Source organism: Chaetodon auriga, chromosome 6 (genome assembly GCF_051107435.1).
Source record: "Chaetodon auriga isolate fChaAug3 chromosome 6, fChaAug3.hap1, whole genome shotgun sequence".
In the NCBI taxonomy this organism is placed as follows: Eukaryota; Metazoa; Chordata; class Actinopteri; order Chaetodontiformes; family Chaetodontidae; genus Chaetodon; species Chaetodon auriga.
The window spans coordinates 18,740,628-18,761,532 of record NC_135079.1 but is presented as its reverse complement, the minus strand read 5'-3'; the positions used below and the strand labels follow the sequence as shown (position 1 = coordinate 18,761,532).

Here is a 20,905-nt window from a genome sequence, read left to right as displayed (position 1 = left end):
GTGCATCTCACTGTTTGCTTTCCCCCTCAGCGCAAAAACGAGTGACGAAGACTTCCTGCGAGCTCTTGCTGCAGACTCCCTGGCCTGGCAGGGAGGCAGAACAATGAGGAGGAAAGGAGAGCATGTTACAGTACAGGGTGGGACATAAATGGAGATAAAGGAGTAACATACACCAGCCAAACATGAGGCCGAATGCAAACAGAGGCACGGATACAGGTGCACGAGGACACACACCCAGGCCAAACAGCAAACACGCAGCCAGAGCACAGATGAGTGAAATAACGTCTGACATCAAACCAGGACGGTGACCGTCCTTCATTCAGGAGGCGTCAGCCTGCACCAAAGCTAACTCAATGCAACAAGGCTAAAATTTCCCTAACATGACCACCACCTCACGAGGTTGCTGTGTTCCTGTGATTATGAGAAACGTCCCATCTGCCTGCACTGCATTCCTGCCCCCTCCCCTCCTCTGAGCCCTGAGCAACACACGAACTCACCAGAGCGGACCAAAAACCCCTGACCTACTGTTCCTCCATGAGAGGAAACGGATGTGGGGAATGTCTCTCACTCTCTCATTATCACTCACTCACGCACACACAAAACAAAACGTGCAAACTGACACATCATCCAACGGCTGAGGACAGAAACGGCTTACAGAGCGGAAATCCAGCCCACCACAGTGTATTCACATATAGACGCCTCGTGCAGGCTATAGATAGACGTCCACCACTTCTATCTGTCGTTCTTGTCAAATCCTGGCTTTTGAAGGCGAGTCAGGAAGGTCACAGCGACTGTGTAGTGAATGTGATAGAAGGAAGCTGTTGGTCAAAAGGGGCATTCCACCTATCTGTAAATTTATAACAGTCAGACATGGGCAGTTATCGGGCAGGGGAAGTCCAACGAAAGGCGCATTATGGGAAATAAAAACTAGAATAACTTTGCCTTTACTGTGTCAATTCTCACCATTTGTTTTTCAAAAAACAGAAAAAAAAAAAATCCTCATATTTGAGAAGCTGAAAGATGACTGCAACACTTTATCCATTATCAGAATTACTGCTGATTCATGGTCATAAATAGAGCTGATTATTATTGTGGCTCATATCACATATCTGAACCTTTGTTCACACTCAGATATCCCAAAAGGGTCCCTCACAGCACCGACAGAGACACCAGACTTCAGAGTTAAATCCCAAACCATTTCACTTTCATAAACGGACATGTTTTGACATGTGGTCTATTAGTTATGTGAACATGACCAAGCCAACGCTGCGCACAGGGCAAGCAGCGCTGTCAGTGACAATGACAAGCTCTAACTTGTAGCATAATAATTAGACAACACAGAGAACATTGTTGGCCACATGTCAAAAAGCCTCAACATAACCGGCACTGCCTTGCAGAGGCAACATGAGACACTGGCAGGGAGGGGGAGCCGAGGATGAAGAGAAAGGACGAGGGAGAAGATAAAGAGACACGCTATGCAAAACACAGGAGGTCAGGAGTCAGCGCTCGCTTCACAGATCTTCTCCCCCCGTCGCTCTTTCTGTAGGCTAATCTCTTCCATCTCTCCTCCCCGGGATGGCCAGCTCACTTAGCCTCATTTAACCAGCTAACGGCTGGTAATAAATCAGCAGCACACTCCTCTCACCTCTAATCTGTAGTAGCCTGCTCTGCTCTGCACACTCCCCCTGATGTATGACTCAGTCCACTTTGGCTTCCAGTGTGAGGCAGCTACTGTGGGTAGAAAACCTCTTTTGGGAGTACGGGTCAGACAGCATGCAGAAAACAAGGCTGGGAAGACAGAGTTGATGGTAAAGGATGAAACTGGAAAGAAGACAAGAACACACTTAGACCCCCATTTTCTCTGCTTCCCAGCTGGAGTTCAGATGACATTTCATCAGTGTATTTGTCCAATGTGGTCGTCTTGTCCTTTGTCACACAAACAGACAGATACAGCATGCCTCTCACATTCTAACTGGTAATATGTCATTGACAGATTGAACTGGCCGTGATGGTGAGAAGCCTTTCCTTCCTTGCCCTGGCTTCCTGGATTAAACTGTGGCAAAGTGAGCTGCTGGCCTCCTTCCCACATGGACTCCTCATAATACCCTCTGCTCACACGTCTTCAACGCGGCTAGCTTTTAACCTAGCTCCTAATGCTTCCAGGCTGTTGGCGTTTATCATAAGCCACCCAGCACAGAGACCACCAGTTTAAAAGACTTTCACAAAGGTCACGTTCAGCAGGTCTGTGGCTCGGAGCACACAGCAAAAAGAGGAGAAAAGGCCAGTGTTGTGACATCATGTCAGACGTTGACTGTGTTGTAGTTAAGTTCAGTGTACTGTGTATGTGTGTGTGTGTGCGCATGAGTGGAACAGCATGATATGAACACACACGCACCCAGTGTGGCCCTCTGTAAGCCACACACACTTCCTATAAGAGGGCTATAAGAGGTCTTGAGGGGTCAAATTGTCTATTGTGCGTCTTGTGTTCATCAGTTGCAACAGCATGGCTATTGTTATCACCTTGTGAGTCTGAGTCTGTGTGTGTGTGTGTGTGTGTGTGTGTGTGTGTGTGTGAAAGTTCAAAAGGAGTTGAAAAATAGTACAAATTGTACTACACACTCTATTAGAATTTATACAGCTGTCAAACAAGACAAATACTGCTTCAAGTTGTTTAACATGAGCTGCAATCAGTATTTCAGCTGCAAATAAAATACCAGGCAGCCACTACAAACATGGGCAGGGCTGTTGATTTACATGAACTTTTCCACGTCTATGTTGAAGGTAGAAGTCTGACAGCCAGCCACTAAAAACACCAGCTGTTTACGCTGAAGCAGCACTACAACCCTCTCCCCCTTTACTGCACATTCATACATCAGCATGTACTGTGCATGCTGTGCCCACAGAAAGCTGTGGCACAGAAACACCAACATTTGGTGGCACGAAACACTTGGCTTCAAATAGCACTGTGCCGGCGTTACTATTCTACAAGATGCAGTCCCTCTCCATCTCTAGGTGGCCTCCGAAAAGCACAGCGCTCCAGAATGAAAGAAGCCTTTTCTAATGTGTGTGGCTGAAGGGCTGCAAATAAAATAGAATGAATAATAAAGTTTAAAAAATACTGAAATATACTTTATTATGAAATAAGTAAAAAATACTGACTAAAATAGCAGTGCAATAAAACACTCAACAACTCATTTCTTATCAGAGAACATGGACCCTTACTGCATTGTAACATGAGTAATGAGTCAGCACTCATGTAACACTGGAGTCCCGACTACTGCGTCCTCATGGGTCAGAATTTCAACATGTTGACAGCCATCATGGTTCATGTGATTCCATCGAAAGATGGTCTTCAGTGTTGTGTTGTGTCCAGCCTTGAGCTTTCCTGCCTCACTCGTGGGAGGCCGGTCAGCGGCTCCCAGCAGCGGATATGAGACGACCCTGAACACCAGCCCCCTGTCTGTTATCCCTTTGCCTTCATTCCAAGTCAAACCGTTCCCTGGAAAACATCTCCCTCCTCCACATCCTTTTTTAGATGTGAAGCACCTCACAGAGCTGGCTTGTAACACACTCACAAACTGGCATTGGTGTTTAGCAGGCTGCAGCAGGCTGTCAGCGAAGTAGCCTGGGTTCAATCTGCAGATGTGGAGATGTTGATGTTTGCATCTCACAAGCAAAGAAAGTAATAGCTGCTACAATTTGAACGTTTGCTTCATCTTCAGGCAATGAGTGCTTTTATTCCTTAGCTTTTCTTTTTGTGTGTATAGTATTTAAAAGGCATAACATTTGACTTCGTTGGTCTATAAATCTCAACTGTTAATCTATCAGGTCGGACAGGTTTGAAGCCTCGGCACAGTGATAACTGCTGGGTGTGGATCTGCAAGTTTTGCTTTAATTAAACTTAATCAACTCCTCAAAACAAGGACACACCACACCTTTTAACATCACCCCACATTAGAGCTACACCCTCCTCCTTAACCCCACATGCTGCCTGCTCCCTCCCTCACTTGGCTGTCATGGTGGCAGGAAGTTGAGGAGATGTTCAGGCCACATGTGCAGATCAGAGCCACCCGTCAGGGTCGACAGCGGACACATATGAAACACATGGTTGCTGCTGCTGCTGCTGGCCTGTCACCTATTAAGCTAGTTCTATCACCGTCTCCCTCTAATCTTACTGACTGGCCCGCTGCCGTTTCATTTCTCGCCTCAACCGCATCCACATGTGCATTATGAGCGAGCATGTACAAACACAATCATGGAAAGATGAAACCTAAAATCTTTTCTCTCTTGCCCATCTTCCTGGGAGCTGCTGAAATCTGCGCGTTCTCTTCAGCAGGCCAGCCTCCTGTTGAAACCTGTCGAACACACCTCACCACACCCTGCTCCTGTGTTACAGTGAGCAGCAGCACATGACACCTTTCAGTGCCCTGCTTCTTCCTTGGCAGAGCAGGCAGGGAGGAAGCCACTTTTTCTTCTTGCCTTCGTGCCTCTTTTCTTTTCCTGGCACTTGCTCCGTTGTACTGATCACGAGGAGCGTGATTACTATAATGTTGCTGGCAGTGTTACTGAACTGGGAATTTACCTCCTCATTCATGCATTGTGAGCCTTTCTAAGGTAGCAGGATAAGCTAAATTAGTAAAATCCGTTCAAAGAAAGACGACACCTCCAATCACATCAATGAGCCACAAAGCGAGACAGACAATGAATGGACAGAATAAGAGACACAGTGTTCCCAGTTAACGTCTAACTGAGTTTCAAGAAATTAGTACAACTTCCCAGTTGGTGAAGTAAAGATTAAGTCATTGCATGCAAAAACGTTTAGAGGAGGGGTAAATGGCAAGCAGGATGCACACCACCCATGACATCACCTGGTACTTCCTGTCCAAAACTGCTCAACAGGATGTTACAAAAAACGTCAAGAGCAGCTCCCTCACTCCTTTCTGCAAGTAAACCTGGCAAATGCTTTAATGATGAATTAATAATGCTTTGCATTATTATTACTATTTTATTCTTCTATTCTCTTGGGTGTTGTCAGCATGGGCTCTGCTGCAACTCCTGTAGTCCTGTTCAGAGAGGGTACCCATGGCACAGGACTGATCCATACACTGTGCACGCACATCAACACTGCACACATCCATAACAGCCAGGGGGGAGAGGAGGGTTGTTGATTAAAGGGGCATGCAGACTTAAGCAGGATGCTGAGGAAAGAAGAAAGTTTGAGAGGAAAAAAATGAGGAGGAGGAGGAGGAGGAGGAGGAGGAGGAGGAGGAGTACAGCCTCGAGTTCTGAGATGAACTTGGCTCCCCGAGGCGTGCGTTTAATGTGTGTGTGTGTGTGTGTGTGTGTGTGTGCGCGCGCACTCGATTTGCTTAGCCTGATGCAACGCAGAGATCTCTAATCCAATTACAGTTCAGACCAGCCTAGCAGCCTAGCCTCAGCCACCAAGGACAAACCTAGCAAGCTTACGCCAACGCTAGCAGCCCACCAGCCCTGCACAGATTTAGCAGCTCACTACGAAGCCTCGCCCGAGGCCGCTGACCACATCTTGGTGAAGAATAAATAAAACCATCCAGAATTAGAGGCTTCCTCCTCCAAGACAAATCAAGTCTCTTATCTCACTCGTTGAATGATGACCTCCTGCTCTACTGGGCAAATGCTCACAATCTTTTTTTAAGGTGTTGGGATTTAAAACAACGAATGTAAGATCCAGATCCCTTCCTTTCTGACCTGCACACAGCTCTAAACACCATTTCTCTCTCTCTGTTGCTGGCGGCCTGAGCCCCTGCTGTTAAATCTCCCTCTCCGTCCTCTATTGCAGACCTCTACTGTTTCTAATCTAGCTCTCTGACCCTTGTTGAAGCTTCCCATTTATCTCCATATCTCACCTACCGCCTCTGCGCCACTGTAGTTTCCCTCCTTCCCTCGCTCTTTACCTGCATTTTCTGTATTCTCCAGCTGCTCTCATCATCAGCTGCCTTTCTTCCTTCTTTTTCTCTAGTTTTTTTTTTTTTTCAATTTGCACTCCTCCAGTACCCCATCTTCCCGTTTTTATCACTACATTTCACATCCCAACTCTCTATCTGATTGCCTCAGTTAAGGAAGTTATGTAGTTGGTCCTATCTGTCTGTTGGTTAGCCGGACGACTGGAAAACTTCTGATCAAATTTTAATGAAGTTTGGTGGAAATAAGACATGATGCAGTTTGTAAATCCACATTTGTAATCAAGAGTGTCTCCACTAAAGTAAGAGGAAGTTATTAAGCTTAATTTTTCACTAAATTGATCATGAAATGAGATGGGTCAGGATATCACTTCATTTCACTTGACGATAGAGTAATTCATCAGAGCCGCACATCGCAACCTGTGGCAGAAAAAACCTTCCCTGCTTTTATGAATAGGAAAAGACCAGGCTTGGGGATGCAAGAGGAAAGTCTGCAGTGCCGATCAAACACCAGGCTGATGGTAGTTAGATAATCACCAGCCGGACACAAATTGTATCCAGCTGAAGTTGTATAAGCAGCTCGTGTTTTGCTCATCAACCCCAAACTGCGGGGCCGATCAATATGTTAGGCACCACACCGAAACTCAGAGGCTCATGTTCCGACCAGGACTCCATGTGAGCCACTTTACTTGGTATTACCACCACAATTATATCAAAAGCTTCAGAAGCTGCTGTTTTATGATGAACTGAAAGCGATATTCTACCTAGAGCTGTGCCATAAAACGATCTCAATAGGTTATAGCATTAAAATTTCCATAACTATGACACATTTTTTTACTTGCTTACATGGATCCATTCATTCAACAGCCTATCACACGGCAGAAATAAACACAACAGCAGCCAGTCAGTCTGGAGTGTTTGGCTTGCATGTGTGGAAATATGGAAAACATCGTTATCATGATCATATTTTTTTGTCATATTGCCCAACCCTTCTTCTACCCAAAGACAAGAGGTATCATTAAAGGTAACTTATAGCCAGAACTGATCCTGAAAGACTGCAACCTGTCCTGAAATAAATGCATCAAACTGTTCTGCAGAGGGTCCCTTGTGGGTGGACGGCAACAACAACCCGAAATCCTGCTGCAGGGGGTTCAACTTATTTTAGATGATCTTAAGACAGCTCTAGCTGGCAGCGGTCCATGACTGTGATACTCTCTGACAGAACAGTAGCTGCTCCCAGGCCTGTGGAGGTCGTCCTGCTACTGGATGAGCCAGTTAAGTCCCGGATCCATGTGGCAATGGTGGCTGGATCTAAAACAACATGTTTTGAGAGAAAGTGTCCTCTTTTGACCAATAACAAGATACACAAGGGGAAAGAGAGTGAGACAGAGCGACTGATTAGTCATGACCGTTCCTGCCCTCTGTCAGTCTCTTCTTTTTCCGAGCCTCTCCATCCCAGTGCAGTGGCAGTTGTGTGCACTGGGCAGGGCTGTATTACAAAAGAGTGAACACAGTCACAGCATGGTGCCAATCTCCTGCCAAGCAAAACAGAGGCAACACACACACACACACAATGACACCCCAGGCCATGCCAGGAGCAACACAACAACAGTGTGGCCCAAATGAGCAGAACATCTCCAAAGTGAAAGCAAGAGCAAAATGGGTCAGGAGATCAACACATCTCCAAATATCAGGCGCGTTACATAAAAATGTGGTCCACTGTGCACTAAGTGGTTACCTCACCGTATGCATAAGAGGCTGCTGGTTAAATGTCAGCAAACCGTGCAGTTGACATTGTGAAATACAGCCTTTACAAGCTTCAGAACAGGTCAGGACCTATTTGAGTGGGTGGAGAAGCTTCATAAATACAGCTCAAGTTTGAGTTGGTTTGCATTTGCAGCCTCTTGATCCATCACAGTGTTGGGTTGCGCTATACTCACAGAGCATGCACTGTCCTCAGGCTTTTGAAACCTCATCTTCACTCAAACATAGCAGCAAAAAAAGGGGGGGGCTAAAAACACCACACCTAGCAAGAGTTTCCATCTCAAGTGCTCGCAAAAGTGCTTAATACAGCCATGCGTGCATTTAGATTCTCCAATTATCCACTTATGCATATTCAGTGAAAGGCAAACTGCCGAGTCATTCTGGTATCACATTCGTTTCTGGGCCTCTCCATGTCCCTGCCTCAGAGAAAGGGAAGGGTAGACAGGGGAGTGGAGAGAGGCGTCTCGAGAGACAAACCAGAGAGTGCAGCAGTATTCACTCAGGATTGTGTCTATGTATGTGTGTGTTCTTGCACCCGGGCTATTTGCCTCCTTAAAAAGGCATTCAATAGAGCCCTTACATCTCCCTCAACGATGCACGCTAATGTCTTAAAAACACTCCATCATACAGTATTGTGCCTTCAAGCCTAGGGAAGGCTCACTTAACATTCAATCAGGCCTTTTCTCCAGTGGCCAGCAAGTTTGCACTGCAGCGCGATGGCGCAATACCTTAACCAACTAACCTTAAAATAGTTGCGTGAGATTTTGTAGTTATATATCACTTAAGGAAGACAAACAGCAGATCTGTCTGTCTGGCCTGGAGCTAGCTGTGGATGTCGCCAGATCATCTACTTGCTCGAGGTGTTGCCCAAATGAATGACGCAGCCTTGATGAGCAGCGAACACTCTGGACTTCCAGCTCTGTATCCCTGCCTCTGTCCCTCACCCAAAGACACATGAAGAAGAAACGCAGCACGATAGAGCTTGTACAATATTACTCTCAACATAGGCTATCCTCCTACATGCTCAGCTACAAATAGAGCCAACACCCCTGCTAGCTTTTGTTGTTAAACATTTCTCGGAGAGGGCTGAGGCTGCCCTGGGCCTGTTCAACGCTGCCTTGCTCTGTGCAGCAGAACAGTCCAGCTCAGGCAGCAGTCAAGCACGCAAATGTCTCTGCACATCAGCATCCCGAGAGAGAGAGAGAGCAACAGAGAGAAACTGAGCAACGGAGTGAAAGATAGAGTCAGTTGGAGGGTTGAAAGTGACTAAAATGCCCTTTCTGGGGAGTAAACAACCCATCTAGTCTCCTTGTCATCCAGCCAATCCCTCAGCATGGCAGCGCATCACGGAAGAATAGCCCGAGGCGTGCCACTGAGTCCAGGGCCACGGCCCAGCTGCATTAAAGCAGGGCAGCGTTGATCTTGGCTGCAGCTGAAAAACTGGGGGATATAAACCAATGATGACTGAAACATTGACTGTAAAACTGATTGCAATCCAACAGGAATGCCCCGCGAGAAATCCCGACTGAGACTGTTCATTTTTGTTGTTGATTCTGTGTCAAAATGGTCAATGTTAGAGGCTCTAGTTTTTGGGTTGGGCTGGTGTGCGCTATATTAAGGGGCGTTTGTAATATTATTTCCCCTTTGTATGCAAATGAGTGGACTCATTAGCATTTCAAAGTATGCTATTCATCAGAATCCACTTTCATAGAGTTGAGTCAACACCTATCTGACGGTCTCTAAGACACTGTGAGAATATAACTAAACTGGATTGCACTGCATCTAACAGAGGTTCATACTTGTCTGAAGCCACCTTTACAAAACAACTGATGTGAACCATGAACTGGTCGTTCTCAGGGTTGGGTGCTGTGGAGAGCAGATGTGTGTTGAGATGCTGGGCTACCAGCCACTCACAACACCAAGTGAATTTGTAAAACGACACTACGTTGCTGTCATTAAAGGTTTGGCCGGCTTACGTGGTCTTAAACGTCTTGGCCAAGGCTGCTTTGGGTGTGTAGTTATAAAGCAACTTCACTGCCAGACAAAATAAATTGATTCTTAATGGGGAGGGATTCTTAGCAAGGGCTCTGACATACAGAGAGCCAACAGAAGCTTGAACAGTAACAAGCTAGTTAAGAGCTCTTTCCCTGGTGGACACTGAGACCTTCTGCTAAGCTGGCTGCTAAACCGCCCTCAAGTCAGTCCTAATAACACAACAGTGTACCAGAGAAACACTGTGGAGGACTGTAAAGTTAGAAAAAAAAGACAGCGAAGTCACAGTCCATTGTAGAGATCGTCTAGACCAAGCAATGTGGTGACACGGTTGGTTAGTTTCTATTCTTGAGCAGGTGACTGCTTTGAGATGATGTCTGCTCATCTGTCACAGCCTATCATCAGCACTGCATCTGCAGTGCGAGCAGCGGAAACAGCCACCTGGGCTGAGGCTGTGTGCAATAGTGTGTATATGTGTGTGTGTGTGTGTGTGTGTGTGTGTGTGTGTGTGTGTGTGTGTGTGTGGAGATGGAAAAAAGGCAGTAGGTTACATGAGGACAGGGTTGCAGTGTGCAAAAATCCCCATTAGGAGCATGTACATATACATGCAGAGCGAGCCGAAAGCACCAAAGGATGTTGCTCAAAGATGTAGACTCAGAATGAAATTACAACCGTTGTTAGCTTAAATGCTACCAAAGAGTTTCTAAACGTTCAGAACCACATGTAGAGATCGGTAGATATGCAAATGGAGAGACTGGTGCGGGATTTTCTTTTTTGTTTGAAAGACATAATTTCTCTACAACATCTGCCACTGTGCTTCCTGTCAGACACCGAGGAGTTTTCCCCAACTGTGAATTCACATTTGAAAGGTTATGACAACCTCAGCGTGGAAACACAAGAGGCTGTCGCATTATTTAATGATGCTACAAGCGTATTTTATGGTCATCAGTTATTTTAAATGTTCCATCTTTGTTCCTGACAATGAACCTTTTCCCCACTGGAGTTTGGTATGCTGAGTGCCTCTAAACGCCACAATACCCTTGAATCTCATCGGCCGGAGCAGTGACGTCAGGGTTCACGTGCATATTCAGAGCACTTCATGCACTGTACTTGCTAAACAGATAGCAAATTGATCCGAAATACAAAAGTGGCTTGTTTAAAATAAGACAAATCATCTCTTATGAACCATGCTGTGTTCTCACTCATGTCTAACTGCTGGGGTCATGACAGTTTTGACATAAACTTGTCAACAGAACACGAAACGGTTGAGAAAATGCACAACCACAAACAATGTGAGAACAATCACACCAGTAAACAGCATCTGTCAAACGCTCCGGCTCACTTCTTTGTTGGATGTGAGCCACAGTGATGAGACAAATGTTTCCCACTGCAGAGGAAGTTCAGCCTACATGTGGTTGTTTTAAATTCCCCTTCTCTATCTGCCATCTGACCAATCACCTGACACCATCTTCACTCTCGTGCTTTGTTTTGAGCAATTTTAGCGAGCAACGTAAAAGGTCGAAGAAGAAGTGACGAGTGCACGCCAATTCTTGACGGATGAGCGGCTCAACCGCGGCAGCGGCTGCTTCAAAGGCTGACACGCTTTCCAGAACAGGCCTCACAAATCTCCAGGAAGAAGGCCATCTGATTGAAGCTCTATTTTTTCAATACCAGTATCTTTCACTACCTTATTTTGAGGAAAAGAAACCAAAAAAAACGCAAACTTCACAAACATGTCAGTGTTTGATGTTGTCTGTCGAAATATGAGAACTCAGTTTTTGATAGCATGGACCCATTTTGGTCGGTGTTGACAAAGTATTGAGTTATGCTTATTTTTTTTTTTTTTCTTGCAGAAAAGCAGCGTGTTCAAAACAAACACTGTCTTATCAAATATGATAACCTGATGAAAACAATAAGCATCATGCCTAAAATTTGTCATTGACAAGCTGAGAGGAAACAACAAGCAAGGCCTTCATTACAGGAATCTTTCATACCATTTCTGGCACTACCCCAATGATGCAGGATAATGATACGCCGCCTATACACCACGAAGTCACAGGTGATGCACTGTGAGCTGTGTACATTAAATCGGGCTCTTTGCTAAGGCCTGGCAGCCGAAAGCGGCGCTCCACTTAGCTGCTGCAGGCTCCGTTCTCTCGCTCTTCGTTCAGCATTACCAATCCATCACTGAAAAGCAAAGGGGATTAAACATCTGTCAAAGCCTGCCCATTTCACTCAGCAGGAAAAAGACACATTCAGGCGTCATGCATCTCTCCAGTGATTTAACGTCCTGTCTGCCTCTGACTCGGGACAGATGAGGTCATTCAGCTCTGAAATAATGCTCTCTGTCCGAAATACATTTGCTGCACACACCGATGATCTGAATGTAGTTGCAAACATATTCCTTCCTGCATTTTTAGGTAAGCACACATGTGATATACACTAATACAGACAGGTGTTATCTGTCTATCTCCTGCTGAAACCACAGAAGAAGAGATTCTGTTCTCGTGAATTTGTCGCCTACCGTTTGCCCTCTTATCACAGTCTGCATTTCCTTTCCTCAATCTAACCAACATTAGTCGGGTGTCATGTGCTTGTCATCTGCTACAGACCTCCATTTTATTCCCTGTGGAGCTCCATCTTTCCAATCAACTACTCCACCCCTCCTCCCCACCTGCTCAATTCTTCCATTTTTCTCCCTAATCAACCATTCCATCAAAAGCATTCTCATCTCCTTCCTCCATCCTTCCCTTCCCACCCATTGGTCTGAAACTCTTTCATTCATCATGCTTCTTCCTTCCTTTCTCTCTCTTCATCTGCACATTTCTCCCCTAATCAGCTGCTTTCCCCACTCTATCCCTCTTTCTGTCTATCATCCCTGAGCTCTCTCTCTGTCTCTCTCTCTGTCTCTCTCACTTCTCCCCTCACTTCCTCCCTCCATCAGTCCTGGCTGCGGTGTCCTTCACCCTGGGTCTGTATTCAGAGTGATTACACGCTTGGTTAGCTCATTCATGGACTCCACTCTGTCAGTGATGCACGCTGGATGCATGCCTGCTTGCCTCCAATGCAATCAGCTCACATGCCCACACCTTACCCGCATAGATAAACAATAGACAACGTGCAGCTTTAAAATACAGGTAAACAAAAACTCTCAACATGCAGAAATGCCATCAGTCTTGGTCAGTGCAGAAAAGGCATTACAGCTTAAGAGACAGCTGACATTAATAACACATTATAGGGATGCCCTGTTGTCCAGACTAAGTAGGGGTGGTCTGAAAGCATCTGTGCTGTAACTGTCTGTTAGCCACTTTGACTCATTCGAGAGGAGGGACCTCATCAGGAAACACAACTTTCACCCAAATAGGAGGTCGATGAGACTTTTAACAACCAACTTTTATCTCCATTTACATTAACTATCTGATAATTGAATACCAGCTAATATTCCAGTAATCGCTGTATAAATCACAGGCCCTACAACTCTTCCTTCCTCAGATCTAACAATCATTAAGTCCTTACTCATATACAGTGCCAGCCTCATTTAGCAGCTCTCTCCTCCTTTGCCCATCAACTTCAGCCTCCATAATGAACAATCATCAGGGCACAAAACCTTTATTTGCAATAGTTTTATTACTTCCCATAAAGTTGCCTTTTTTATGATTACAGAGTCTTGGTTGGCAGTAGATGACACCACCTTGTCCTGTTGGGAGGGAGGGCAGCACCCCCTGCAATAAACAAATCTACAATCTAAATCTATAACCAAACATGGGCAGATGTTGTCATCTCCAGGAAACACTAGATACTGTGTCACTGGTTGAAATGTTGGTCACTGTTATTTGAACAAGCCTAGAAATTCAGGAAGGGTAACAGGAGTGGCTGTGTCCTAGAAAGATTGCTTTAAATGCTCCATGACTGACTGACATCCTTTGAGCATCTGTGCTTTCATTTAAGATGTTCCATGGCAGCTTGGTGTATATTGGTATAGAATCCTCATCAGCGATGTAAGTCGCACCTGAAGTCCAGAATTTTCTTCCCTGACAAAATCAAAAACTTCAGAAACGTTATTTCACTTGTTACCTAGACGGTCACTGAACCCTCCCCTCTGAGCACTTGACTCTTCAAACAGCATTAACCTGATTGTCGAAGAGGGAGCTCATATTCAGACCCAAATATTCCCAGAGCCCACTTGGGCTCGATGAGAGCCTGACTGGTAATAAGGTTTCTGTGATGTGGTGACGGCTGGGAATCTCAAACACTGGCTCCAGTCCACAGAGAAGACGACGAAATCCCGAATTATCTACAACTGACTATGGCTGGTCATCAAGAGATGATCAATATCGGGGTATGCCAAACACATTGTAGATACCCAACTTGACAAGTCACGAATTCACAATTATAAGTTATATACAAGCTTGCCTCATTTTTCTGTGAGAGTTTTAATGTGACTTATTAAAGGGAGTCTTTGTTACACTGGAGAAAGTTTATTAATACCAACTGCATTAAGTAACATCCATGATAATCCTGACTGCAGTGCAAACAGATGGTGGCCTTCTCTTTTACTCATGTTCTTCGCCTTCCTCACCTCCTCCAACAACGAGACATAACTGGGTGTTGCTTTTGAATTCCTCAGAAATCACTAAGCAAACCAGTTTAGTTCAGACAGCAACAACTGTTAGCGGAAAAAATCTTCATTCTTTGATGTGAGTGACTGAGGGGGAAAAGGAAGAGGAGGTTAAGACCTATAAATCACATTTAAAACTGAGAGAACATGCAACTCGAGACAAGTTGATGCAAGAACCAGTTACCAAAACCAGGAAAACAAGTGTCAGAAGGAGAAAAAAAAAAACTACAAGAAAGCTCAGAGAGTAAACACCTACACTGAGACTGTGAAACAGGTTTGTGAAACAGGCCATGCATGCAAAAACACATGACAATATTTCTCAGGGTCATCAAAACTTACTAAGGTTGGATTCAATGAATAAAAGGAAAATGAGTGGGACAAACATAAATACATGTTGAACCAAGTGACGCCAGGAAAATTATTTTTGCTCATATCGCTCACAGTTCCAGAGTTATGACTGAGAACATTAACAGTTTTGGAAATGGCAATGAGGTCGTGCCACCCAAAGTTTAGGTCTTCCTTTGCCCATGGCCTAAAAAAACAACAACCCCATTGGTAGTCTGGTTGGGGGTCTAGACGGACTGCATTGTTATCTCTCAGCCAAAATGTCACAAAGTGAAGAAACACCCCTGACAACATTACTCCACCCTTTCTGAGCACTGATCTGCTGCAGTCAGAAAGCCAACCTGATAACCAGTCAGCAAAAACAATAAGAATAACCACAGTGACACACATTACTGTGCAAGTCCAAACCGTTTGTGCAATAGAACTGCTGTTGTCCTGTTTGGAAACATGTCTGATACCACTGCATTTCATAATTATGCATCACAGTGGTGAAAATAAAGCTTACCCATGAGCATGAACATGAAAATGTGTTAAAATACAGAAAAGAAACTGCAAACACACCTGGGACTGCAGTTTCATTGAGTCCACCCTTTACTTGCAGGCAAATGCGAGTTATGTCCTGACCAGACAATGCAGTGCCTTCAAGTTTGCATAACAAATTTTTAGGCATAACACATCTGAGCTCTACCACAGCAGACCAGACCCGTCACTCACTCTTATCACTTCAAGGTTCATTCTGAATACAACGATCATGGCCTTGAACTTTGGCTGTAAAGCAGGTGTCAGACTGACAGAGATGAATCTCACTCAGTTTTACTCACCGCCACCTTTCAAACAAACTCGTGACCGAGACCAAAAGGAAAGTGACACATCAGCATCATCAGTGTCTGTCAGGTGTCACCTGCTCCATCAAGGCAGAGATGACACCAAGCTTTTAATACCTGAAGCTACTTTACTGTGGACCTCGCGTTAGAGACAAATATATATTATGTTTCAGCTCAATTCAGTTCAGTTAAGCTCACTAAAATCAACCAACATTTATTTATCATCCTCCATGGCATCTATCTCACCAGCATGACAGCAGTATTATCCACCAGAGAGCTCGCTGACACCGGAACCTCTGTTGTGTCCCAAAGGCAGCACATTAGGTAACGTTAGGTTAGCATGCCTGCTAACGGTGGGTCCCATAAAAGCGGCCAGCGCACCTTGCAACCGCAATAAACTAAACCCGGACACAGTCGCGTTAGCAAGACTGACGGGCTGCTAGCGTTAGCCCATTCGCTGTGTTAATCATTCCTATTAATAAGCTCCCTGTGTAGCAAACTGGCCTCTACACAGACATTCATACGACCTAATCTGGGCGCTGCCATCGTTGGCTAGCTCGCTGCAGGCCACAGGGATGCCCAAAAATACCGCCTGGCCCTGGGTAACATTAGGCTGGTTTAACGTTACTGTTGAACCATGAGACCGTTGCCAGCTTTGCTATCAAGCTAGCATCGCAGGGCTAAGCTAAGCTAGGCAACATGCTACCCGCTTGTGGCAAGATTAATGCGTTTAAGTGGAAATTTGACAGTATTCAACACGACACTGCACCTGTTTAATGCTGACTGTGGTGGTGTCAGTTACTGTGCGGTGAATTTGCAGCCAGCATCAGAAAGACTGCGCAGCTGACCTGACATGGGAGAGTAAGCTGGCTAGGCAAGTTAGCTGTCCGTACTCACCCCATTAACCAATCCATGGCGCTGTTTGTAGCTAGCTTAGCTACCGTTAGCTGGCAGGGGATAAATCCACCAGGAGCTGGAGGCGACCCCCTAGTTTATCCAGCCACCACCCTTGCTGCCCTGGTTGCCTGGCCCCCGAGTCCCGTCGCTCGCCCTGGGGCCCGTGTCTCTCCCAGCTGCTGGATCCTGGCCGGTCAAATACCAGCGCCGCTTAAACTTGGAGCGATTGTCCTTGTTTTGGTCCCAAGCTAGCTCGGATCATGAAGTGGCAGTAACACAGTCAGATCAGTATGTTAGCTGGTAGCGGGTGTGCAGCATTGAGTGACTTTGAGCACGAAGGAGAGCAGGGCAGCGGTGAGGGTCTGCCTGGAGTCGCGCTGTCCGGTGTGCAGTGGCGCCGAGTGAGGCTTGTCTGCTGGGATGCCGCTGGTCAACCCGGTAACCTCTGTCATGAAGCCTTGTATGGCTACCGTGCTAGCTGACAGCCTGAACCTCCACTGGAGCTGCTGCTGTCTGAGCGAAGTCTAAATCGGAGTCCGGAAGTAAACACAGACCCGACCCACTCTGTCTCTCCTGTGCGTAAAATGCGTGTCACGCAGGCTGTTATGTATGTATGAACATGGATGCGATGGGTTACGTAGCAGTGAGTTTGACTGTCAGAAAGATGCTTAAAAAGAAAGATCATTGCATGCGCTGTTGACATACTCTTAAGTTTAATTGTTAGAGCACAGCGGGCATTGAAATGAAGATTTTGGTGCTGCAAACACATGCGATTCAGGCAACTGCCCTGGGGCCACAGACCCCCCCGGGGGCCCATATGTCACTGGGTTCAGGCCATTTGATTAACTGCAACTTTGCTCGGGAATTTGCATCAAAAACGCACAATATCTACCAAAGCAGGTCCAGAATTATTAACTCCAACAATGTTCTGCCCCTGTCGTGTAGAGAGACTGTCTGTCTAAATCTAGTTTTTAAAACTTTATTATTCAGTTTGTTTCCTAAATAAGGTTGTAAAAACACATTGAAAGCTTGAGACCAGGTAGTGTCACAACAGCTTAAAAACAGCATTGGGTCTCAGGGTCTGTGGGCATATAATGAAGCTGCCACATACAGTCTGCTGTCTGCCCACGTATTTGATGGGAATCTGAGGCGACACAATGTACATACACAATGTACAGAGGGTGGTAGGCTGGGGGTCACTAGGGGCACCGGGGCCCACCAGTTAATCTGTCCATGTCTTTGCCTTTAGTAAGCCTCCTGTAGTGTTCATCATTGTAACATAGAGAATAGAAAGAACCCTCCAAACAAAACTAAGACAAATGTCACTGGAGGCCATAAATCTAAAGAGAAAGCACTCATGTGCACTGACCCTTCACTGTGAACCCGTGCAGGCAGGACAATTACAGTGATGACATATGTATCACAGGCTTAATTATTATATACTATCAGCGGTACCGCTCTGCTTGTTCTTAGACACAGGCCAGGCAGAGGCAGAACAAGCTGTTTTTTATGTCTTCACTCACTTGAAAGACTTAAGTTAAACTGATGACCTGCTGCATTCACTGAGGCAACATGACATTTGGTCAGCTGATGCAGATCTTCATATCAGCCACTCTGTATACAGAGAAATAGTGCTGAAAATGAACTACTTTGACAGTTGCTTAATATGTGAAGTCACTTATCAAGCAAAATTGCCAGACAGTGCTGGATTCAATTACTAGAAAGTGAGGATTTGCTGTTTTTTTTTTCTATTTTATTTCAACAAAACAAGACATTTCAAGACACCAAGAGCTCAATTTGACTTTTTTTTTCAATGTGGGTTTTCTATTTTCGGCACAGGCATATATTCAATGCCATAATTCATCATGTAGGCTGCCCCTGCTTTAACTTTAACCCATGACTGCTCAGTCTTTGTAGCTTTTCATAGCTCTTTCCCTCCTTCCATTCCCTCCTTTCTTCCCCTCTTTCAGAAACCCACCAATTAGACAGATGGATTTTGAAATAAATGGGATCAATATGTTAAAAAAAAAAAGAAAAAAAAAAAAGCCTGGTCTGCTCTCTTGGCCTGTCTGCCTCCCTCTCTCTGAGAGACAGTTAGAGCAAGACGTGTAGTCGTCATCAAGTCCCACCACTCCTCTCTCCCTTCTTCCTTTCCTGTCTCCCTCTCTCCTCCCTGCTTCCTCCTCCTTCTCTTCCTCCTCTCTGCTCCACTCAGCATCATCAGGCTTCTATAAATAACAGTGGCACACACACAGGTGACGGAGAGGGCATTCAGAATAGGAGCCTTGTTAACAGGAGGCAGAGTCGCAGGATTGGCTCGTTGTCTCTCCAGCGCCCTGCTGTCCTCCAATCAGTTCACTGAGAGGCGGGGTTATACTCATGATTGACAAGAAGCTGGTGGAGCGGTCAAACCTGATGTAATGCTGGTAAGAGCCACACGGGGGCGGTGTGGGATGTTTGTTGATACAGGTCTGAACAGACGCTGCACTGCGCTTACTCGAGCCTCAGTTTTGCAGGACTAATACAGTAATGTTGTAAACAAGCTGATCTGAGTTTGAAATCTATTTCATTGATTTTAAGATCCATGCGCCCTGTGTAGAACTGATTTGGAGGTATAGGATGAGACCATAACTTTACTTGACCTCTTGCACGCACTGTATGTGTAGAAATGTCACAAATCAAGACATCCAAAACATGAAAGATACTGTTGATACTAAACATTTTTGTTTAGCAAACACACACAGTGAACAATTTGCATGTTCTTGTCGATATCTGTTTGATAAAGTCAGTATTGGTACCAATAACAATGTATATTGGTATGTCTGTGCATCAGTAGCCTTCGTGTCTTGCTCATGAGCAGATGGTAGGTTCTGTGGCTCTTTATGCATATTAGCACTTATGGTCTCTCTAGTAGCCCCTTGTCACTGCAGACATGTTGACATGCCACAGTAGAAAAAGCTCAGATGTAAATAATAAAATGATTAATGGCTGAAATCCATTTATTTGCTTCAGTTTCTGAATCTTTGCTATTGTGCATTCAGGCTCCACCCGCTCCATTAACTCTTTTTGACCCCACAATTTGGGACACACTCCAATGACCAAATTCATGACGCCATTTCAGCATGACTACAGCGAGCTATGCTCACTCTCCAATGACCTCAGATCAGTCCAGTGTACTATGTTTAACTCCCACAAGGACATAAGCCGCGGTGTGTTTTCAGAGGGCCGGCTGGTGCCAGAGATGAGCTCTGTGGGAAAATGAGCCACGCTCTGGTCAGGTGCTCGTCTGAGTTAGCCAAGGTCACTTCCTGAAATCCATCCACCCATCAATACTGAGCCATTCAGGGGTCGATATGTTCCCATTTCACATCATCCCAGCCCGTGCAGTGCATGAGAGAGCTCAGCGTCAGCTCAGCTAATGTATCCATACAATGCAGTCTATCGTCTGTCATTTTCAAGCTTTTCATGTTCAAATTTAGGTGAGAATGACAGAAAATTGTTGATTGAGCTTGACGGTGTTTGTAGCGTCATGGATTCTGTGTTCTAAACTGTAGCTCATGTACAGGAGGCATAAGGACAGCAAAATATTACACCTTACCGTATGATTGCGTTGTGTTTCAATGGGCCTTTTCCATTGCATACATAGCAAACATACAGACACAGGTGTGCCTAATATTCTTAATGACGGTTTAATTAAGTGTTCCAGCACTTGTGCCTTTGAACTGAAGCGCCTAGACCAATTAAAGTCATTATCAATGCTCGTAATTACACCTGTGCTTTTTCTGCTATGACATACCAAAATATCAGCCATGAAAAAGGTCTCAACAGGAGTCTCAGCAAAAGAGAGACGTTACAAGCCTCATAAAGGTGGTGTTGTTGCATGGCGCTGTAGTGGGGGTTGTTACACTGTACAGCTTGTGTCCACCTGCCATAGCTCCTTCAAGAAGGTGTCAGAATATTTATGAATATCAAATGTCCAGACAATCAATTAAGCTGCAGCAACATGGAAACATTGGCATTAACTGCTGGGAGCCTGAGCAAAGGCTGCCGTCTATCTGGTCCTCTCTGTGTCAATGGACTGAGTATGATTTATATAAAACTGTTTTCATACACCCAAACTGGAACGGGACGAGGAAGCTGTATAGCTTTTAACTCTTTCTGGATTCAAAACGCAGCCGCTCTTGATAGAGCGGGTCCTGCTGGCTCACGGCCTGTTGTTATTCACTCACCTAATAACAGTCCTGATGAAAGCTGCCAAGTCCCAGAAAATCCTGACAATATTGATAACCGTTTACTCCACAGCTATCGCCATATTCCTGTTATTATCAGTGAAAACCAGGGTGTTAAATATAAGAGCTACAGTTTTTTAAATCCAAGTAACATCATCCACATTCAGGCCTCCTGTGTTTCCCATCCCCTGCCACTTTGCCAAATGTTACTTTCAGCAGTGGCTTTATTAATATTAGATCACTTTCTGCTAAATCACTGCTTATCCCTGACATTATAAATGACCACAGTCTTTATTT

At 45.2% G+C, this 20,905-nt stretch overlaps 1 protein-coding gene across 1 annotated transcript in view; it reads right to left on the bottom strand.

The window, feature by feature from the left end:
- Positions 1–16,927, bottom strand: part of mob2a (MOB kinase activator 2a) — a 62,769-nt gene extending 45,842 nt beyond the window's left edge. The window contains exon 1 of the mRNA XM_076733184.1: positions 16,380–16,927. Within this exon, the coding sequence (XP_076589299.1) occupies positions 16,380–16,396 (17 nt within the window). The 5' untranslated portion in view covers positions 16,397–16,927. The remainder of the gene's footprint in view (positions 1–16,379) is intronic.
- Positions 16,928–20,905: the final 3,978 nt, after the last annotated feature.